Raw genomic sequence first — 22601 nt, forward strand, 5'->3', positions numbered from 1 at the left:
TTAGAATTAATCTTCCAAGTGTATAACTGAATATGTTTCTCTATATTTAGTTCACACAGCCAAATTAATTGCTGGTGTAATTCCACTGAGTGCAGAGAATCACCCCAACAAGGTGATTTACTCCCATTTACTACAATAAACATAAATAATTACACGAAACAAGAATTTGGTCCCAAATCTTCTAGTTCACTGCAATTCCCATGGGTAGTGTGCCTACAGATGTAGGCTGGAGCAACACTCTGTGTGTCTAACAATGAACTCTGAATTCACTAGGTTCCTTAATATAGAGGTATACTATGTAAGTCAAGGAAAAGAATTTTGCAATTTAGCCATCAGAGGGAGCTCTTACGTGGCTCAGAAAACCCATGGAACAGTTTGAAATCTTTTACAGAAAGTTATTAAGCAAAGACAATATTGGAATAAGACTGACTTGAGCAATTTTGGGATTACTGGAGTTTTTCATTCAATGAAAATATATACAAGAAATATATTTATTTTTTTTCTTCCCTAAAATGATGAGCTTTTACAGAGTTGACAAAAATTGCATGACTTGGACAAGCATCTGTTAGTGTACTCTGAGCAGATACAGCTGAAGTTTAATACAACCACCAAAAAAAGGAACCTAAAATCTGTCTCTGTGAGCTTGTACACAACTGAGTGCTCTGATTTCTTTAACCGCTGAGCCCCCTGTGGCTGCTGCTGCTGCAAGCTGATCTTCAGTATTTTTAGTAACGTGCTCCTCCTTGCTATCGAATTTCTTACCGAGTTCCCATCATCTAGACTTGTGCAAACAGCAGCTTCTGCACAAATACCACTGAAAGCGTGATTTGCCATACTGAACTTTTATTAGAGGTGCTGGTACATGAGAGCAAAAGCACCTACCTTCAGTCTCTGATTAAATATATCTCTGACAAGAAAACCTCTTTTAAACCGGTAAACCTATTTGAGAGGTATGCTTGTGAGAACCGGTGTATCATAACACAACACACAGAGTCACCCTTCAGCAGAGAGCTGCTATATAAGACATGCTTACTAGCAAGACGCAAGAAGTTAGGAAACTGGCTTCTGCTCTGCAATTTTACGAGATAGTATCAATCATTCAGAGCAAATGTACCACCAATAATGACTTAAATTACATTTTGTTGACTGGTAACTGCTTATGTACAACTAGTAAAATCTCACCTACTGCGTATGAGTTTTAAACCATTGAGAATTGGCAACTGAAAATGCGCAGCGACCACCGAATGACTTCTCACACAGAACTTGGTATATACTTCATAGCACAAAAGAAACTGTAGACCTCACTTAAATCAAGAAATTAACTCAAATACTTTATGGAAGAGAGAATTTTTGAATGGTTGTCCTGGCAATGGACATAGCATGAAAGTCGAACCCTAGGCTTTGTAAAATCATAATTTACAACTCCAAGCCCAGCAGAAACAGGCTACACAGGCTGTTTAAAGCAACCCAATAGAATGATTAACCACATGAAAAATATGCTGAAGGGTTATATTGCTGACATCAGCTGCAAGACCTCAATTCTGCATTTAGACAGCAGAAGTCAAGCACTATGTGGCCACTAGATACTGCTCTGTGCTTTGCTCTGCAGCCTACATACTCCAGAGCAGATGCCTGCCTGCTTCACCTTAAGAAAATAGTATTTTAAACTAGTTGCAGCACAGCCTGCTGCAAAATGACTTGATGGCATTAAAATGGTCTGACTCAATTTTGATCTTGTCATATTGCTAAAATGCATAATACCAGGACTTACACCTTTGATAATCCACTTGTACTGTACATCTTGACTCTAGCACTTCACACCATACAGACTTTTTCATATATAGTTTTCATTAACCCTTTGCTGGACTCTTGCTCTGCTCTGGTCCAACAAGGATGTCATACTCACAGAGATGAAAGGGCTACCTTACAGCTGAGATTTCCATCTCCTGAGCCTCAATTTGTGGTTCCAATTCCTCTGAAAACATCATAGCTAGAAAACGTATTTTTAAAAGAAACTCAAGATTCCTAAAACTCCTGAAAGCTTGAAGAGAATTTACCAAATAAACAGACTGACTGCAACCTCAGTACAACCGGTAGCAGTAATTTGGAACCCAAAATGTGGAACAATCCAGAATTAAAGGGCAACTTTGACACTTCAGCTTTGCTTCTTATGTCTAAACTGAACAGTGAAGCTGCAGCACCACAAAGGAATTTTAACATGGCTGTGTGCCTATCAGATTCCTTCTGCAGCACCGACAGAACAATTTTGACACCTAATTTAATTGAACAGACAGTTCAATAAAATCTGCAATTGGTTTGAAGCCATTTTGGATTAAACGTCAGGTCAATAGCTCTTTATAGCTTACTGTGATTTTGGGACACATGAAAACTTGCAGCACAGGTTTTCTACTTGTCTGAATTTCCTCACCTCTATTCTCTACCTGTGATTAAGCAGTTAATTGAACATACACCCACTTGCAGAGGTCCCAGAAAACACAGTACTGATCCACCGTTGATCTTCTAGAGTCAGCAATAGTTTAAATAGTTACTAGAACCTGAGGTTGAATTTGGATGCCCCAAGACCACTTTGAATCTGCTTTGACCTCAGTCCTAAGGAGCCCAAGTCCATTTGTAGTCAATATCCTTCTGCAACTCCACTGCCTCTATCCTGATTGCACAGAAATTTCTGTCATTCATTTTGATGGTCATTTTAACTCTCTTTTCGTTCCACAGGAGTCAGACAGGCCTCAGTCTTTATTACATGGGTGAAAAGAAGAACAGGACCTAGCACTGTTTTAATCAACTCTACTGATCAGGCTGAAGCCATCATAAATGCTGATGATTTTGTAGTGATTGGCTTTTTTAAGGTAATTCACTGGAAAACTCAAAAGACTGGTTTCTGTTCCAACTTCGGGATATACTGCTTGCTATCGCCACCAAATCCCACACATCCAAAAGACCTAGAACTCACCTGAAAAACCCAGCCCTCAGTTTTCTCTGCATTTTTTTTTAATTTAATCATCTCTATCTACTTTTTCACAGATACATAAGCACCCCTGGCAGAGGTAAGAACGTCTCACACCACAGCACTTTTCCTGAATAGGTACCCAGGCACAGAGACCTACCACTCTGAGAGCAGCTTCTGAGAGTATGATGCTACAGCAGTGTTTGCACAGCCCTGGACTCAGCAGACTTTTCTGTATCCTTAGGGCTTCTGCCAAAATATCACGAATTTGGTGGCTGGTGGGAAGAAGGCAGAACTATTGACCTACCTATCCTTACTTAATTCCATCCTTTTCTTTGGAGAGACTTAACCCACTGGTGGTATGGGTCATACTGCTACTGGAGTCTCCAAATGCAGAAAGTTGTAATCCCTGCCCAGAGTTGTAATTTATCTAAAAATCTAGGGTTACCCGATCACTGCATTTCTATTCAAACACGGTGTAAAATCATAGACACGCATAGCTGCAGGCTGTTCTGTTGAAGGAGTGTTCCCCTCCTGCTTAAGTCCATAAAAAAGCAGTAAATATTGTCTAATATACTGGAGTGCCTTTTCTTCATCTTTCCATTTGGTGATTTAAACAACTTCAGTGATACTCAGGGGGGCAGAGCACAGCTCCATGAATATCACGCTAACTGTGGTTTTTAGCTCCTGCCAGCTAAGAAATCTGCATGGATAGGAAGTCAAAATATTATACTGTATATGATCCAACTCATGTAGTCCTTTCTCAAGCAAATTCCTACTAGTTTCCAGAGCAGAATAAGGTACTTAGGATTTGGGGCTGAATGATACAGAACAATAGTCTAACAGTGCAAAATAAATTTTAGCTGTTAAGGCATGCAGTCAGAAGTCAGTAAAATAGCAATAGTTTTTTCCTGCTTTTTCAATGTGTCCTTGAAATCTTTAATATCTGAAAAATTCAATCAAGGATTTTCTCTGACTAGAGAGACTTTTATGCTGGTATCTCTCTGCCCAGTTAAACGCACGGTGTCTGGACTCATACCTGAACTGATAAGGTCCCAAATGTGCTGGCTACAGTGGATAGTCCAAGTTTTATGGGTGTGGAAAACCGGATTCATTACCAAAATGCCCCACAGTAACAGAGCTGGTGAACACATACAGCGTAATAGTACAAACTGTGAAAATGCTCAGAGTGCCCAGAATTTTGCTTTGCAGCAATCTGCTTGCAGCCATTTATGAAGGAAGGCAGTTTCCAGTGCTGGGCCAGATTGAGAAGCCCTTGCTATCGCAGTGATGCTGGAGCATTCCCTGAACCATGCTGATAAGCAGATATTGCCTGCAGACGTGTTTGACTGGACTCCATGATTTCACTCGGGGGCTGAAATGACAACAGATGAGCATGAGCTAGGACATGTCAGAAATTTAATGGGTGAAAGCCAACAAATAGCGTCCAAGTAAATAAAGAGCTGTATTTGGCCTTCTATTAGTCACAGATTGCTCACAAATGTGAGTGCCAGGATGTGTTGGGAGGTCTCAGCATATAAATTACTAGTCATCTAGCACGAAATAATTGTCTGATCAGATGAAACCTCGAAGCACTGTTGCCTTTCATCATGCTTATTTACTATTAGTTTGAGGGTGGACAGCACAGTGACTATTTGACAGATGTAGGAGTCAAGGTCCCTGCCTTGAAGAGCACTCAGTCAGAGAACCAAACACATCAGTCAGGTCCTCTTGCAAGCAGAGAGCCCTCCTCTCTAATCCATCACATCCTACCGGCTGCGCAGACAAGCTGCAGCAGGGGAGCAGCTGGTGGCCTGATCCTTCCCCATCTGCAGAAGTCTCTGCAGAGTGTAGAAATGCCAGGGGAGAGTGCAGGGCAGATGAGATTAGTGCAGGAAGGACATAAGGGACCATACACCATCCGTATTGACCCAGGCCAGCCAACACTATCTGGAAAGGTGAATGCACTAGTGGTGTGACAGCACTCCTAGGATCAACCCTATTGCAAAGATCTCCCCTTGAAAGCAAACATGGCAAGTTATACCCACTTTACAATTACATTCTCCTGTACCACACAAACCTTTAGGGACCTGCCTCACCTGTAGTGCTCACTCCTACACATCCTAGCAGGATACAGGACACAGTCTTAATTAATACTCTTTCTGGGACTAGGAACTTCACAATGACCGTGTGGAAGTTTTCTGTGAGACGGCAAGAGATGTGCCAGAGATGCCTTTTGGGATGACAGCCAGTGAGGACGTCCGTGCTAACTATGGCATCCAAAAGAACACTCTGGTTGTGTTTAAGAAGGTAGGAGTACAAAAGCCTAGCAGGAAAGGTACAGCGAGCTGCTGTGGTAGCTCTGGGCTATGGAAAGACAGTTTGGGAATTTTTCAGGTTAAATAATTTCCTAGTTGAAATTCAAACATCTTAACACAAAAAAGATCACATTTACAGACAAGAGCGACAAGTAGGAGGCAAACAACCACCTTTGGACAACTGATATTTTCAATCTGGCTGACTACATTCAGGCTCCTAATTTATACTTAAGGATATGGTTAAAATAGCTTTATTTTCCAACTCACATTCTAATCAAGACATGCTGCCAGGTTCAGTGAGTTTTGCAGACGTTCACCTCTTTGCCTTTGTGTTGCTTCTGGCCAGGAATCTTCTTTTCTTCCAACCCCCAACAGAAGAAGTGGCCAACAACAAGAACAAAACTATACAGAAGTAGCACCAACATTTAGGGTACGAAGTAGTCAGACCAAGGGCATCTTGAGTGAGCGTATGTCACAGATAGTGTGTATAGATATAGAAAAGATCTTTCAGTATGTTAAGATTACTGAGCAAATTAAAACTGTCAGCTGTACCTTGAGTTTTAGCTATAATCTTAGCTATAATCGTGTTCTGTAATCTAGCTGTGACATTTATTTTACAAGTTATGGAATTTCAGTTACTGAGGATCATAAAACAGCAATGCTGAGAATATTTTAGAGTAAAGACAGTTTCTTGACTCCTATAGTTAAGGCCAACAACCTCACAAACTTCACTATTTGTCCAAGGGAAAACCTGTGCATAATGAAGTGCTTGAAGATGGCAGACAGAACAAACTGGATCTAACAAGGCTAATCAAAACCTTTACCTTGGATTTGGTCACTGAATATAATCTTGAGGTATGTGTATTTCACTGTATTAACAAAAGCCATAGGGGAAAGACAGGAACCCATGCAGAAGAAGACTAAGGGAGCAATTCTACTCCTTAGCATTTGCGAATTTTGTTTGCTTGTTAGATGAGGCCAGCCCTAAACACATCTAGAAAAACCAGCAGAACCCAACAGGCAGCTTTAGTCTAATCCAGGCCAAAGGATGCTTCCCTCTGGCAGGATGTTGTTTCTTAGAGGAGAAGGGGCATGGCTGGCCAAATGGTGAACTTGCCTGAGCATGCAAATACCTCCCTCCTGTGGAGCCTGGGCTGCTTCTGCAGCAACTAGGTGGGGTGGGATGTTGGAAGGTCAGTCCCTAATCCTGGCTCCAACCCTTCCACTCCCATGCAGCAACCAGGTCCTCTGGGCCAAGACAAGGAAGAAAGAAACTAGCAATAATTGTTGCTAGTGCAGGTAGGAAGGGAAAGACACGGAAATACCTGCTGCCTGGGGGATGCCTGCTTCTGATCATGGAGTGGCATGAGAAAAAGGGCAGTTCTGTGCAGGGAAGGAAACGTAAGCTGCTGATGCCACCTAGAAGTGAAGGAAGTGCCCCAACCAGGTCTAGTTCCTGCAGCTGCTGCAGTTGGGCCTCCCTGGGTAACACCACCTTTTACTTTCAGCACATCTTTAGCATTAATTCTTCAGTGTGTGTTATACAGGAGGTCACACTAGAAGATCAAAACAGTCCCTTCTGACTGTAAAAATCCATGAATAATGATGAGGATTTTCCTGGAACAAAGAAAACACTCAGCTGCTGCTGATTCTTCTCACTTTATCTTCTTTAAAACAAAGAAAAAAAATCCAACAGTTAGGGAAATGATTGGGAACTGAGTCTTAAAAAGTAAAATTTGCAATAGCAGAACTGAATGATACTGATACACTGAGCCTCTGATTCACTGTTCTGCTTACAAAGAGTGGAACAGATGTTGAGTCTTTTGTTTCCCAGACATCTGTGAAGATTTTTGATGTCCCTGTTGAAAATCACATCCTGCTGTTCACCCCAACGAACTCGGAGACATTCAATGCAATTTATGAAAACTACAAGTCTGCTGCTGTGGAATTTAGAGGAAAGGTTTGTAATGCTGAATCCTACTTTGAAAATATGAATGCCAAAACATCGATGGAAAAACACTCACCAACATTACTGGTAAAAGTACACTGCTGTCAGTCTATCTTCTAAGACTATCAAGCCATTTAAAACCAGTTTCAGTAACTATTCTTTGAATTTGTTAAGGACACAAGCTGAAAAATAAATGCCACTTAAAAATTATTCTTTAAAACACAAAGATCACACAAACCAACACTAATTCCAGCTGCTCCAAATAAACCTGTTTCTGATTTTACAAATATGACTTTCTAGGAGCAACTTCCAACCAAAGATAGTTTGCCATGAGGATCTCGGAGTATTGCCTGAACCAAGAGCTGGAACCAGCTACAAAACCCGAGAAATATTGCAAGGCATCTGCACTGCAATCTGCCTTGCTTGCAGCACACGTGTTTGCATGTCTATAAACAAGTATAGGCAGTCATACACAGAAGTATTTCAGTTTTCCACTGTCAATCACTGTGGTGCTACTCCTGCTTCAAGTATGTGAGACGCTGAAGAACAGTAAGTCATCTCGTAATAAAATATCACACATTAGTATTGATAAAGACATATGGATTATAGGTGTTTCAGCTCTTTTGTCCTGTTAAGAATTATTAGGAAGAGCACTAAGAGTTTTGAGGGGTAATTCAGAAGTGTTACTAAAATAGGTGATAGCAAACCACTGTGAAAGACATAGGGAAAAGCTCCATTTGTTTTGGCTGCTTTAGCATTTGTTATTAACTAGGATCACGGTATGATAAAGTCCACAGAGCTGCTGGTTATTGCACTGAGACCAAAAAATGGTTCTACACAATTCCTTGTATTTAAGGTTAGATCCTAACCCACTGCTAAGCTCCATGGTCCATTTCTCTAAAATGATTGAACCAAACCTGGAAGACTCAACCAGATGCATAACTCTCTCTTTATTATCAGATAATGTTTGTCTTGGTGGATACTAACGAAACAAGGAATGGACGAGTTTTTGAGTATTTTCGCATCAGGGACATTGACGTTCCTGCCGTGAGAATCCTAAATCTGACAAGCAATGCAAAGTACAAAATGCCTGCAGAAGAGGTGACTGTGGAGAACCTAAAAGAATTTTGCCAGAGCTACCTAAATGGAAAAGCAAAGGTATGTCCATTATTAATGAGATGCTCCTCTATTACACCAGCCAAAACACTAACGAATTTGCAAAGCATTCCTTTTTTAATTAGAACAGTGTGCTGTTCTGATCATCAGTTTATTAATTTACTCTCACTGTAACTCATTCATCTACAGTTGTTGAGAGAGCATTGCTCTGTATTTAACATTGAGGTGGACTACAAAGTTCTCCAGTCCTCCTATGTAAAAACTGGATAAATCATTTGTGGCCCTATATTTTAGTTGATTTCAGCTGATGTATTTTAGTAGTTTAAAAAATCCCTATGTCTCAATCTTTCCAATACTATAATGGAGATATTTCAGTCCCTTAGTTGGGAGAGATGCAAACAATGACTGCAACCGATTTTGATGTTACAGAAAAGTCCAGTAAATAGAAAATTGACAGTTTCAGAGTGGAGTAAGATTTGGAATTTGTTGTAAACAAGTTTAGCAGAGTGAATTTCCACAGGGGGGATCATTCCCATTGGTAAATATAGTATTTGTTGTCATAATGAGGCATCCTCCTCCACACTCGTGAAAATTACATTGAAATGTATTGGTGCTCTTCAGGGTGATTTGTTTCCATCATGAGGAGAAAAGGCAGAATTTAAGAGATTTGAGTAGTAGATCCTAATTTCAATGTTGAAGGGAGGCAGAAAGACAGAAGAGGTGGGGATGTCACCTCTTCTCTACCAAGATCTGCTTGAATGGCACACTCCAGGGAACAGCTTCCGTGGCGAATGTGTGCCTTTCTTACTACTGCACTGTGTGTAAAAGAAATGAAACTCCCTGGAAGTGTCCAAGTCCAGGTTGGATGGGGCTTTGAGCAACGTGATGTAGTGGAAGTCTGCCCATGGCAGGGGAGTTGGAACTAGGTGACATTTACGGTCCCTTCTATCCCAAACCATTCTATGATTCTATAATATGAAGTTGCCTGCTAATATACTGTAAATTGTAGGAGTCATGTAGGGACTGTGATTGGTGGCGAACACAGAGATTTAAGCAGCAATGCACACTTTCTTGTGTGTTTTGTATGAGTTTTGAGAGCCCACAATAGGTAAGTTTTTCAGCAGGCAAGCTTCTGAACACTGGGCAACAAGCATTCAGGACAATGAATGCAAATGTGTTCCAAAGGGTCATTTTCTGACAATCTACTATGGAGTTTGTATCCAAGACAGGGACAAATAATTCCGACTACCAACTACGCAGGAGTGTGAGACTCCAGCTCCATGCTGAAGGGAGAGAAGGTGGAAGCACATGAAGGCTGGCTAGGATATAGAGATATAAAAAAACAACACAGAGTAGTAGTGCACATTAGGTATAGAAATGTCCCATCAGTCTCACATTAACTTGAGCTGGAGTACTGTTTCTCAGTGCTCCCTGAATGTTCACAGCAGTGTTCTGTTTCTGCTTAGCTACATCTTTCTAGTGAAGAAATTCCAGAGGACTGGGACAAGATGCCTGTCAAAGTGCTTGTTGGGAAGAATTTCAACAGGATTGTCTTCAATAAGACCACGACTGTGTTTGTTATGTTTTGTAAGTGTTATTATTGTATTCAGATTTTAAATTGCTTTGACAAGTGGAAGTGAAAAATGAAAGCTCATACTTACATGCCATACTAATCCTTGCACTTTACAGAAGCCAAGTTTAATGAATTTTTGTTGTCCAATGAAAGCACTGAAGAAAAAATTGTGTCATATCTATGGAAACATTGTGATACCTTTGCTGACTTAGGGTTGCACTGAATAACACTGGATCCCTTTAGTAAATATTTGTCAAGGCCATATCAAATCTCAGTGTTGAAAGACAAAATGACACTAGAACGTCATGTTGTACAATGGAACATTACAGCCTGCTGTACAGTATGAGTCAGGCTGTCTTCCAAGGACAGAGAGAGAGAGTTAAGTGAGTCTGTCTGGTTATAATGCTCTAGGATTAAATCCCAGAGAGGACTTGCGGTTTAGCAAATCGTAACTCTTTTTTCCCTCCTCTGTCTGCAAGAGAAGTGGCTTTTCTGCTTGACTCTTCCCAGCAAGAAACCACTGCCCTATCCCTGTACCAGCCAGCAGGGCTTAGTTCATGCCTTAGTAACTTCAGTAGAGCAAACATGCACCATTAACATAGACAACTAGCTGTACTGCCCTGAATCTCAGAAATTATTAAAGGTAGTATGCTCCTGCAATCCTCCTTGTTGGCTGCAGCCATTTCATTCATGCAAGTAATTTTTACATTTCAGTATCATGAACAAACTGATCTAAGCAGGAATTGAACCAAGTCCTCTGGAAATGAAAGGCTGGTAAACGGGATGTAGTGTATTCAGGAAAGTGCCCCAGAAATTTTAATTCCATCTAAACTGAGTATGAGCATTGTTCTCATGACTTGAAGGATTGCGACTGTGTTGCATTCTACTTAAGGGGATACTGGGTTCTCAGCAGTTTGCCTTTTTGCTAACCTGCATGAGTGCAGTGTTCAGAGTCAAAACACCACCATACCTCAAAATCCTCCTTTTAGTGTAAATATAGCACAGTTTATGAACAGAGTTAATTTTAGTATGCAGAAAGCATTTTGTGCTTCTGGCAAGTAATTCCCCATGAGAATAATGCTAGACTTACTTGGGTTGTACTGGTTATCTGGCATGCCTCTCCAGCAAAGTCGTATGATGAATGTTGTGTGCTCGTTATATACATAAAAGGCTACACAGAGCTAAAGCAGCACTGCAATCAGAAATGCATTAGTGAATAGCTAGTTATCACTACGTTAAAACTCATGAAATTCATGAGGGGTGAAAGATTTCAAGTAGATACTGACCACAACTGAAATCCAAAACCCTGTGTCATGGTTTAACCCCAGCCAGCAACTAAGCCCCACACAGTTGCTGGCTCACTGCTCCCAGTGGGATGGGAGAGAGAATCAGAAGAGTAAAAACTGAGAAAACTCATGGGTTGAGATAAAGACAGTTTAACAGGTAAAACAAAAGCCACGCACGCAAGCAAAGCAAAACAAGGAATGCACTCACCACTTCCCACTGGCAGGCAGGAGCTCAGCTATCTCCAGGACAGCCAGGCTCCATCACACATAACAGTAACTTGGGAAGACAAACACCACCACTCCAAACGTCACCCCCCTTCCTCCTTCTTCCCCCAGCTTTGTATACCGAACATAACATCATATGGTATGGAATATCCCTTTGGTCAGTTGGGATCAGCTGTCCCGGCTGTGTTCCCTCCCAACTCCTTGCTGGTGGGGTGGTGAGAGAAGCAGAAAAGCCTTGACTCTGTGTAAGTGCTGCTCAGCAGTAATGGAAACATCCCTGTGTTACCAATGCTGTTTTCAGCACAAATCCAGAACATAGCCCCATACTAGCTACCTCAAAGAAAATTAACTCTATCCCAGCCAAAACCAGCACACTAAGTTTAAGGGCTAAATGGGTCCCAGTGATTGCACCAGCACACGCTCTTCTGCCAGACTGTATCCTTCTACTTTCATTTTTAAATTTGCAGATGCCCCTTGGTCCTATGACTGCAGAAAACTCCTGCCAATCTGGGATAAGCTAGGAGAGCAATATGAAAGTCGCAAAGACATAATCATTGCGAAGATAGATGTCACAGCAAACGACATCCTGTCTGTTGGATTAGATCGCTATCCATTCTTCAGACTCTTTCCTGCTGGACCAGGTTACCAGGTGAGAAGCTCTTGGGGAAGAACATGGAGACACGGATGCACACATATGTGTGTGTATGTGTGTGTTAGGACATGTGCACGTGTCAGGGTGAGAAAGGAGTCCTTTAAGCAAGAAAACTTTAGTCCTCATCTACTCAACACTGGATTCACTGCTGTCAAGAACCTGAATTAGAGGAGAAATGCTTCTATTGTCTTTTATGTGTGAGGCTGTGTCAAGAGCCCATGTATCATTTACCAGCTTGGACCTACAAGTCAATACAGCCTTACATTCCTCTGTTTAACAACCTCCAATCTGCCTGTTGGGTTCTAGCAACAGTCTCAACTCAAGAGTGAACTTACAGATACCTCCTCACTATTGCAGTGTCTTTTTACTTCAAACCATGACAAGAGATGTACTGTCACAGAATAAGCTGTGCCAGTTGTTTCTGGAGCAGGTATGACTATAGCCTCTAAAATGCTGGTACTACTCTTGTTATATCCTCTACATTTTCATAAAACCCAAATCCCCAAACTTTCTTCTATACACTTATGCCAGTAATTTTACTTCATTCCAGTATCACAGCCTCGATTAGGAATAAATATTTATTGTCAAGACCAACGATCTTTACAGTATGCTACCTAATGCATCAGCTATGTTACACAATAATCAGAAAATGCTGCTGAAAGAGGAGGCAAAGAAAAATGTTAAATACATTCTTCCATCCATGTAGATAATCTAATTAAAAAGAAAATATCTCTGAAGCAAAAGAAAAATTAAATTCTAAGATACTATTATAATTAAGACATTACTAAGCTTTTCATTTTTCTTCTTAGTCCTAAACTTAAATTAAATTCTAAGACATTTGCCCATGTCCTCATTTAATCTTTGAGGGAGAGATTTTCCTCTTGGATGTGCATGCACAGCTTCTAATGAATTGAACTGCAGTCCTGCACACTCACACTGTATTTAGTCTTTATGCAGAAGAGCAGAAACCCATTAAATGCTCATAATAAATGCCAGTTTGTCAAATAATATCAGTAACAACTTTCATTAACTATTAAGGGATTGTTTCATACTTGCAAATACCCTGGAATTAAACAGTATTTGAAATTCAAGCTCTTCCCTGTGCACCATGTTTTTATACTAGTTCCCTCAACTCCAGAGATTTTAACTTGTACTTGACTACCAGTGCAGGTGCCCTGTAGATGCCTACAGTCCTGCAGACCCAAGTGTTCCTGCCTTCTTTCTTATGGCACTATATGAACAGCTGGCCACAGGCATCTTTACTCACTACAGTCATAAATGATCCGAGACACACTCAAGCCATTAATATGCAGTCATTGCAACTGCTCTCAGTCATTTCCCACACAACCAGCAGTTATACCAGGAATTCTCCCATATATACTTGTCCTTTTCTAAAAGTTAACCAAAGCCAGAGCACAGTATACAAATGTAGTATCACAATGTGTCAAGGCTCAGAGTATCTACAGTGTTTTTCACTGCTTAGGCACTGTCCCAAAATTACAATCCCTACTCCCTTATTCTGGCCATTAAAAGAGTGATAGAAGGGGCTTGGAGCTGAGGAGAAACTGCTATGTTCAAAATGGAGAAAAAGAGGAACAGGAAATATATACAGTCCAACAACAACACCTGATGCAACCTTAATTTCACACAGAGATCTTTTCTAGCCTTCAGTATTTTGCTAGTGTTAGAAATGCAAACACAGGACCTTTCCAATTACCTCTACCAATCCTTTGCATTAAGGACTAAGGATGAATTGAACTGCAGAGGCAGTAGGAACTCTAAAGATGAAATAACTACCAGAAGACTCTAGAAAGCACATCAAAATGCACATAAAGGAGACTAGAAAGCACATCAAAATGCATGTAAAGAAGTCTGAACCTGCTCCTGATAAACCAAGGGAAACGTGGCTAACAAAACAACCGAAAGCTGTTTTCTAGAACTGGTTTATCACATTCTCTGGCCACCACACACACCCTTACACCTCCTTAAAGGCAAAGTCATGGGCAGAACACATTATTGTGCAGTCCCTTCCAAGCAGTCTCACCTGATGTGCTCATATTAGATACTACCCTCCTCCGAACAAAAGTACCTGCTAGGACTTCAGGCAATTAACTTCTTTCCAGCAGACTGTCATTCTTTAGTCTGTTTAAGAACAGGTTCAGCTTTTCCTGAAGTTAATGACAAGTTATCTTCTTACTTTCAGTGGATACAAAACTAGATGCATGACAATATTTTAAAATCAGGAGCCACTTCAGATTAACTGGAGTTAAGTGCAGTTGCATGAGCTAAGAGACCTTGATCTATATCTGGGCGTTTAAGCATGTGCTCAGTTTTCCAAAGCACCATCTGAGTGTTTCTATGCTGGGGAACAGTTACAGCCAGAGCTGCAGGAACAAGAGACTGAATCTGATGAATTACGAGGAGGAGGGAGTGACCAGGCATCATCTGAGCTCCATCTGTGAAGCTGATGAACAACTCATCCACTGTGTCATCCACTCCAAATTTAAGAGAAAAACATGCAGCCTTTCAGATGGGTTTAAGATGATTCTATTTGTTTCAATGGATTCACTGAGAAAAATAACATTTACATACTCTTATGCACTGATTACTCTAATGAGAAGTGTTGACACATATCTTCAGTAACCAGCGCAGGTATCAGCTGCTTCTCTGGCTTTACAGGTCTTTGGGATCTGAGAAACTGCTGTTCCAGCCATCATCAAAGTTGATAAAAATCAAGACTCATCTGAGCCTATTAATCACTCTGGAGGAATCAAATAATCTTCCTCAAGAAACTTAAGCTTGCAAACATAAAAAAAAACTTCAAGGCTGCCACACTTTTTTATTACAAGAGAATACCTTACTGAACAGAAATACCAAACCTGTGTATACTTTTAGTAAATTCACCAGAGAATGGAGCCGTTTTGTTTACAGTCCTTTGAACTCAAATCAAGCATAGGAGTAACAAGTGTAAAGTAACAGACCATTATTGGTCTCAGTGGGAGTTAAGTGAGCTTAACCCAAGTGAGAACAGGCCTCTGCCGATTTCTAAATATACTCAGGCAACAGCAGACAATTCCCAGTGTCATGCACACTAGCTTCTACAACTTTTTGTTAAAAGACTTGTGCAAGATCCTTTTATACTTCCAGAGAGCAAAGGTATTTGGGGGGGATCTTTACAGTGCCTAGACCTACTCACAGAATTTAAAAGCTCTAAACTGAAGTGCTTCTTCCATTAAACTTCCTCAGAAGAAAAATTAATGTCATTGCTCATCTTCCTCCTGTTCAAGCTGGGCAACTGCTGATAATTCTGGACTGTGTATTTCAAAACTTTTTCAGAATTTGAATTTCCATCAAAATCTTTAGACAGCTTTGAATATCAAGACTCCGCTCTTCAAAATATCTGGTAAATGTTTATTGTTAAACACAGAAAAGACACTGATGTCAGTAGTTGTATAGTACCAGTCTGGGACCCTGTCAATAACAGTTAAGTTTTTTTATACAAATCCTTTTCTTCCTGGGGATATTCATCTATTTCTTCTTTACACTTGAGTTTCAGATGACATTGGGGCCTGCTGTGCCTCTGCCCTTGCTTTCTAAACTGAGCGAAGTCTAGAGTTTGGTCAGCATAAAGAACTGAAATCCTCCAGTTGATTATGCTGTTATTTCCAGGATATTGTGTACAGAGTTAAATACTTAACTTTAAAACTCTTTACAGGAAGTGGCCTATGCTGGAGAGCATACCTTGGAGGCATTTTCTGAATTCTTAGAAGAACAAAGCAAGACAAAACCAGAATCAGGAGAGAAGGTAGGATATGATCCAGACGCTGACTGATCTGCTGTGTAATCTAAGGCATATTCACACCTTGTAACGGCATACCTGAACTGGCTATAGCATAGCTACATGTATGGGCTTCAGCCACTGCTCATGTCAATGCTTGGGAGGTTCTTATCAGCTCTTAGCTGGTTTCAAGCTCACTAGCTTCGCAGGACCATGCTAGCTGCAGTCATATACCACTGCCTGGCAAGCACACACCCACTCACATCCTTGTTTAATTCACACAAAAACCTCTTCTCCCACTGCTCATGTTATCACTGAGTCACTACGTTACCACTCTGGTAGTAAGTACTGCATGGCAGACAGGAACCTGCACCTTGACAGCAAAACTTTGTCAGGATTTTAGCTGGAAAAAAGAAGCCCCAGATAACTTAGTTTCAGCTATAGCTGGAGTGGTTCAAACATCTATTGCCCACCTCATCTTGCTCCATTCAGGGAAGCTTCTCTTCTTCATAAAGCAAGGGCACAACAGACCAGATGTCCCCTCTCTTGGCAATCACGTTATGGTTATTGTCTGATTCCTCAACCCTTTCTCCTCCTCTGTAAATAATCGTTAGTTGTCCCAGATCAGCCTGTTATTTAATCCCAGACACTTCACTGCAAAAAGACATACTGTAAGTGAACAACGTGATCAAGCTTCACACAGACAGTTCCAAGCAAACCTGACATATAGATGGAGAAACTGTCCACCCAGTAAAAGAATCATGAGCCTGTTCTGCCTGGAAGTGAAGCAGATCCACAGGGTAGCAATAGTTATCATTAACACTCTTTTCAACTGGTAGGGAAACTGCCTGTGGGTGGAGAAACAGTTTTGAGTTTTCAGACTTATTTCCACCAGAGGCTTTGATTTGCTCCTGAATTCACTGCTCAAATAGGTGGTTACAGATGGAGAGAGAGATGACTAAACTAATACTGGGACACAGAAGTCTGCAATGAAGGATCAGACATCCAGCTCTGCCCAGTCATTGCACAATTCTGTCTTCCAGTACCCAAACCCTACGTTTGGTGTCTGTCTCTGTTGCATGTTATTTAGTGATGTGTTTGAAGCAGATCTGTTGAGGCCTACACACAGTCTTTTACATACAATGTTAGAGCTGTGTATATTCTGTCATCTCTTCTTCGTGCTTTATTTCACATTAAAGAATAAATAAAAGAAACAGTTTAGGAAACACCATTCAAAAACATGCTCTGTGTAGCAAAAGGGGTGATTAATTGGCATTTGCTCATCTGTTCACATTCTTCGTCCTTACCTGACACCCACCAAATTTTCCCAGAAGACTGCAGTATTAGACCCTTTGAAGCACAGTGCTTGATGTGAAGTCCCCTCTTCATCCTCACCTCAGGGCATTCACAAACACACAAACAAGATAAATAAGAACGTAGTTTCTTTTGAGATTGCCTAGGAGAGACTGTCTTATGCCCATCAGCTACCCAAACACGGCTTTCCAAGTTCTTATTAAACCTTTACACAAAGCCTCATCTGAGCTTTGCCATAAACCAGTGCAAAGGTTTAAAAACAAAACACATTTTAGCAACAGCTGCACTACTTCTGACCTCATTAACAAACCCTCAAGTTCCCTGGTTGAAAAGATGAAAATTTGCATTTCATATCATCTTAAAAATTTTTTTGGAAGTGAAGAACTACTAGAGCAATTCTCTTTGTGAACATCAATAATAAGCAGCTTTGCTCTTGCATTTCCTTTTTTAAAAGGATCCTTTGGGAGGAATCAAGGAGGATCTCAGCCAAAAAGAGACTGTAATAACAGAGAAAGAAGAACTTTAATAGTACAGAGACAGAGCAAAATTCTGAGGATTGTGGGGAATCCTTCCTGGAAGGAATTCACTGGAAGAATGAATCATCTCAAGTAAACACAAAGCTGGATCAAAAAATAAAAGAATTCAATATCAATTGCTCATTATGTGTGACCTCTTTTCTGAATCCTACTAGGATCAGTTGCCATGGGTTCTTAAAATATTGTCAATTTTGCTTAAATAATGCCTTTATTATCAATAAAACTGCTCTCATTCAGAAAGGTGTATGTGCCATGGCACATGGATGAAGACATAAAACTATTATTTCTCAACAAAATCTGCAACAGGTTTGCAACCAGTTGCTCTCCAATTTACCCTAAGACAGGCCTATTGTTTTCAAGGGAGATTAACTGCTCCCAGAAGGATGGGACTAACATTGCAAAGACCATTTCTATAGTGATCTTCAAAAGAAGCAATCGAAGCTAGGGGCTATGCCTGAAGGGGCAGTTCATGACTTTTTTATTATCAAGCTGTAGAAAACACAGAAATCAAGATATAATTTAATTCCAGTAAGAAAAATATCATACCTAATACACAAAGTCACAAGTATGATTCACATTTTAGTTACGTTAAGTCCCCTAACCACCCCACACATGATATAAAAGTGCAGCTGGTGAAACTGCTGGACAACAGTAATTTCTTCCTGCAAGGGCCAGATAAAGCAGAAATAATTCTGAAAATTTGAAACCTTTTCTTACAGAATTAGAGAAGGAAGATAATTTATTACTATTTCATTTCAAAAGCAGATTTCCAAAGTCTTTGTTCCCAACTTGTTTATGCTAATAAGTTACTCTCCTATATAAGCAAAAGAAAAAAGGTGAAAACCTACTGTTCATGACAGATGGCTTGTTTGCTATCCAGGCTGCAATCTATAATTAAATATCCACACTTAAGAGATTTATGATGAAATATTAACTTCTCTTTACTTCACAGTTCTTGCAAATAAATAGCACTCAACATGCAACACACCTCATGAGGCTGTCTGTTGGCCTTCACTGATGAGGAGTTAGCAAGAAGACACAGAAAGTAAAGCCATTTATGTTGACACTTCACGGGCAGAGTTTAATCTCTGCTGGGTCTAACATTCGTTGGGACTGCAATTAAATCCTCTTAATGGAAGAGGATTCTTGTGGAAGCATGTTCAGTGCTAGATCACCGTTCCTAATATGGTCTGCCTGGGTCTTGTAGGTCTCAGACCTAGCTTCTTCAGCAGTTTACTTATACTATCTGAAATTGGTGAAGACCACTGGTCAGATGGGCTCCACTCATTCAGGTTTCTGCCAGCTGCAGCTCCCTCTTCTGTCCCAGCAATATCACCTACAAGGGGAAAAGGAGCTTAAAAGTCAGGATGATAGATCTGAGAGATGCAGTCCACTCCTTCACTTGTAATTGTGAACTACAGCTGAGCTGTTATTATTTAAAGCAAAATTCTTTGAAAATGCCAAGTAATGTTTAATTCTCACAGTTTTAGGACAGAGCAGATTTTTGATAGAACTGCAATACAGTGGAAATCAAATCAAAGTCTCACTTAGCGGCAAGAGGAAAACATGGGATCCCAGATACCAGGGTGCTGGTTTTTAAAGAGATCAACTGAAGTTTGCTGTGGGTGGAAACTCCCACTCCAGATGGACAGCACGGGATGCAGTTAACAGTGTTTCTCAGCACACTTGTAAGAGGACTTTGTTTACAAATATCACACAGAAACAATGACTTGTCAATTCAACTACTGAAGTATGCCAATACTCTTTCTCTTATACACAGCTGAAGAAGTCAATTCTCCTTTGGACATCAAACACAAGTTCTCTGGGACACTACCAGAAGGGCCTTCCACAAAGTAAACCCGATCACTGCCAGATATTTGGCTTCATTTAACTTTCATTTAACATTGGGCATTCATTAACAAACCAAAGCCCTCGTTTGATATCCTGGGAGATCAGATTAGAAAGCAAATGAGATGAACTGAATCCCAAAGAGAGGGAAGTGTCAGCATGCTTTCCCTTTGCTGCTTGCAACATGATGATATTTGAATGGCAAGCAGTACCACCAGTATATTTTGAACAACTATTAAACACAGAAGCTATAATCTTTTAATTAGTTTCCTCACAGAAAAATGGAGCAAGCAATGTTCAGCACCACTGTGTATCTGGCAGATGGGTTTACCATTCAAGATAATGAAAAAAATTAATTTTCACTGCGCTTACCCACTGTACATGAGACTCAATCCTGAAACTGCTATCTATCCTATTATAAGGTGCAAGATTGCATATTAATGAAAACATGTGCCATCTCGGCAAATGATGTTCTCATTTCTTTTCCAGCCACTCTCAGATGTTGTGTCAAGACAAGAGGCCAAGTGCAGACTCACATGCCATGCCCTGATGCATGACAACAGTTGCAAATCTACTTTATAAAGCATCTGGTAAAAGCCAGCCTGAAAGGCAAGTCTTCCAGTGGTTGAAAGTCTGCCTCGTTACTGGCTGGGTTGGATTGGCTTCCTCCAGCCCTCAACCATGGCAGGACATGCCCTCCGTGCCTGCCAAGTGGCCTTGCACACTGTCTCATTTTCCCTCTGACCCAAGTCAGTTCCAGAATATTTTCCTGCAACAAAAGTGTTTTAACCAGATTCAGATAGCCCACCACCACCAAACCTCCCCTGTTGCACCAACTTCTGTCAGTTTAATAAAGAAAACTCGTAACACTCTCTGTAATGGCTCCTCAACTGTCATAAGCAGAATTGAGCCCTAAATGTCTGAAATGGAATCACTTCCTCAAGACTTGCTAAGTGAAACACTACTTCTTTTATTTTAGTCTAAACATGAAGTGAATCTGTTAAATTTTAGAGAGTATAACTGTGCTAAGACATTCTAAAAATTATTTAAACCCATGCAAAAAAAAAAAATCAATGCTTATTAGTCAAATTTGTTCCTGTAAATGAATACCAATATGAATGCACCAATATCACTGCGTTTTAATCATATGAAAAATTTCCCCATGCACATAAATAAGCCCTATCAATTAAGACCAACAGGACTAAGTAAAGAGATAGCAATGTGCACCAACTGCAGAGCTGGTTTAATCTACAGTGTCAACATGGAGCAGTGGAAGGAACACTCACAGCTAGGAATCTTATTTATAAATAACACACAAACAAAATGTGAAGCATAGCAAAGTTTAATACAAAAATGGGAGGTAAACCTGAACGATCCCCAAGAAATGCTGACTGTTTTTTTACTAAATGGCAGCCTATTCTGCCTTAAAATACAAGCTTTGAGCACCTTGCAGATAGCAGTTCATCTCATTATGTTCTTTTCTTAAATCCTGGGGAAGAAAAACATGGTTCAGAATTGACAATCATTCATAAATGCTCAGATGCACGGGAAAAATAATCAGTCCTAAAGAGAAATGCAGTAATTCTTTTCATCTTTACAACAGCTTCATCCTAGCTTAACTCCCTTGGAATTACTCTCAGCTGGCATCAGGATAATAACAGAAACAGAACCACAATACATTAAAAGACATTAATACAAATGCACAACAAATGCATTGACTGTTCAAAAAACCCTGATGTGTGGAAGTGGCATAATTGGTATAAATCAAAAGGTCTGGCTTGCATGTCAGAAATTTGGTTTCTGTAGATATATATACATGTTATATGCTAGAAGACTGATGGGATGGCCAGAGGGAGGTGTCTAATTCCAGCATTTCAAGCATTTAATTCAAAGACTTGGATTGTCAAACTTCACATGTTAGGAAGCCTTTAACTCTGTCTTGCCTTTCTCTCACACTCACTCCTGAAAGCAAGAGAGGGGAGTTTGCTGCAAGGCCACAAGGATTTTATACAGAAATATTAATGAAAAGGAACAATTCACACATACTATTGTGTTAACTCAAGTGGAGTTTGGCTGATGGAAATTACTCAGCTCAGATGTTTGAAAAGCATGCTTGGTATAATCAACTGTGACAGGGGGAAGGAGGCTGTGTTCATTTAAAACTTTGATTTGGGAAATGCTTTAAACCCATCTGTCCCCCCGGCTTGCGGCCACGCTATTGCATCTGTGCATCAAGAGTCCCACACAAGCTGACAGTCATTCACTCCACTTTGTATCCTATTCAGAGGGCTTCCAGGTGGATTTCACTGCTCACGTTTCATACTCAATTCACAACAGTCAGGAACTACTGTGACTGAAAGGCCAAGCCAAATTGAGCTTTTTCATTAGTCTCAGAGGAGGCCGCTGTTTCTCATGGCACAGTGCTGGACCAAGAGGAACACGCATTGCCCAACGTGCCCTCAGTTTTCAGTTTCTGAGAATGACCTTTGGAAATATTTGCTTTATGTAAAACATTGACAGAACTAAAGCTGTGCCAGCCCTGCTGCCCACCCCTCTTGCCGCTGAACAAAGATGCAGGGGTTGCCTTTTAACCAGAGCCTGCCAGCTATGCTACCCTGGGTCCTGGGTGGGGAATTCACTGAACGTGGACCCTCATCATTCACATGTTGAATCTGTATCTGCACTTGCACACCATGCAGTGAACACAAACAATTAAAGAATCGAGTTCTCCCCCTCCCCAGCAAGTAACACATTGCTGCATTTCATTCGTGCTCTCCTGGGCAAATGCACGTTACCAACAACTGCAACCAGTGAATAATAAATATTAATAAAGCATTTAATTGGAATCTTATTGAAAAGCACTTTCACCAGCACAGCTGGCAAGAGCCCCCTTGAACAAATGCTGTCTGCTTGCCAAGTACAACATAGGTAGAATCATAATTAGTCAGCAGAGGCTAAGGACCATACATGTGTAAACATCACTGCTGAAGCCTGAGCTTTTCAAAGCATCTATTTAATAGACTGAAATAATTTGGGAATTCT

General features: G+C 40.5%; 1 protein-coding gene across 1 annotated transcript in view; it reads left to right on the forward strand.

The window, feature by feature from the left end:
• PDILT (protein disulfide isomerase like, testis expressed) overlaps positions 1-17701 on the forward strand; it is a 29743-nt gene extending 12042 nt beyond the window's left edge. Inside the window, 9 exon segments of the mRNA XM_074840381.1 lie at positions 2734-2867; positions 5138-5275; positions 6028-6138; positions 7118-7243; positions 8192-8389; positions 9814-9934; positions 11899-12080; positions 15799-15888; positions 17630-17701. Of these exon segments, the coding sequence (XP_074696482.1) occupies positions 2734-2867; positions 5138-5275; positions 6028-6138; positions 7118-7243; positions 8192-8389; positions 9814-9934; positions 11899-12080; positions 15799-15888; positions 17630-17701 (1172 nt within the window).
• The last annotated feature ends 4900 nt before the right edge of the window (positions 17702-22601 follow it).

This window comes from Strix aluco, chromosome 15 (assembly GCF_031877795.1).
Source record: "Strix aluco isolate bStrAlu1 chromosome 15, bStrAlu1.hap1, whole genome shotgun sequence".
In the NCBI taxonomy this organism is placed as follows: domain Eukaryota; kingdom Metazoa; phylum Chordata; class Aves; order Strigiformes; family Strigidae; genus Strix; species Strix aluco.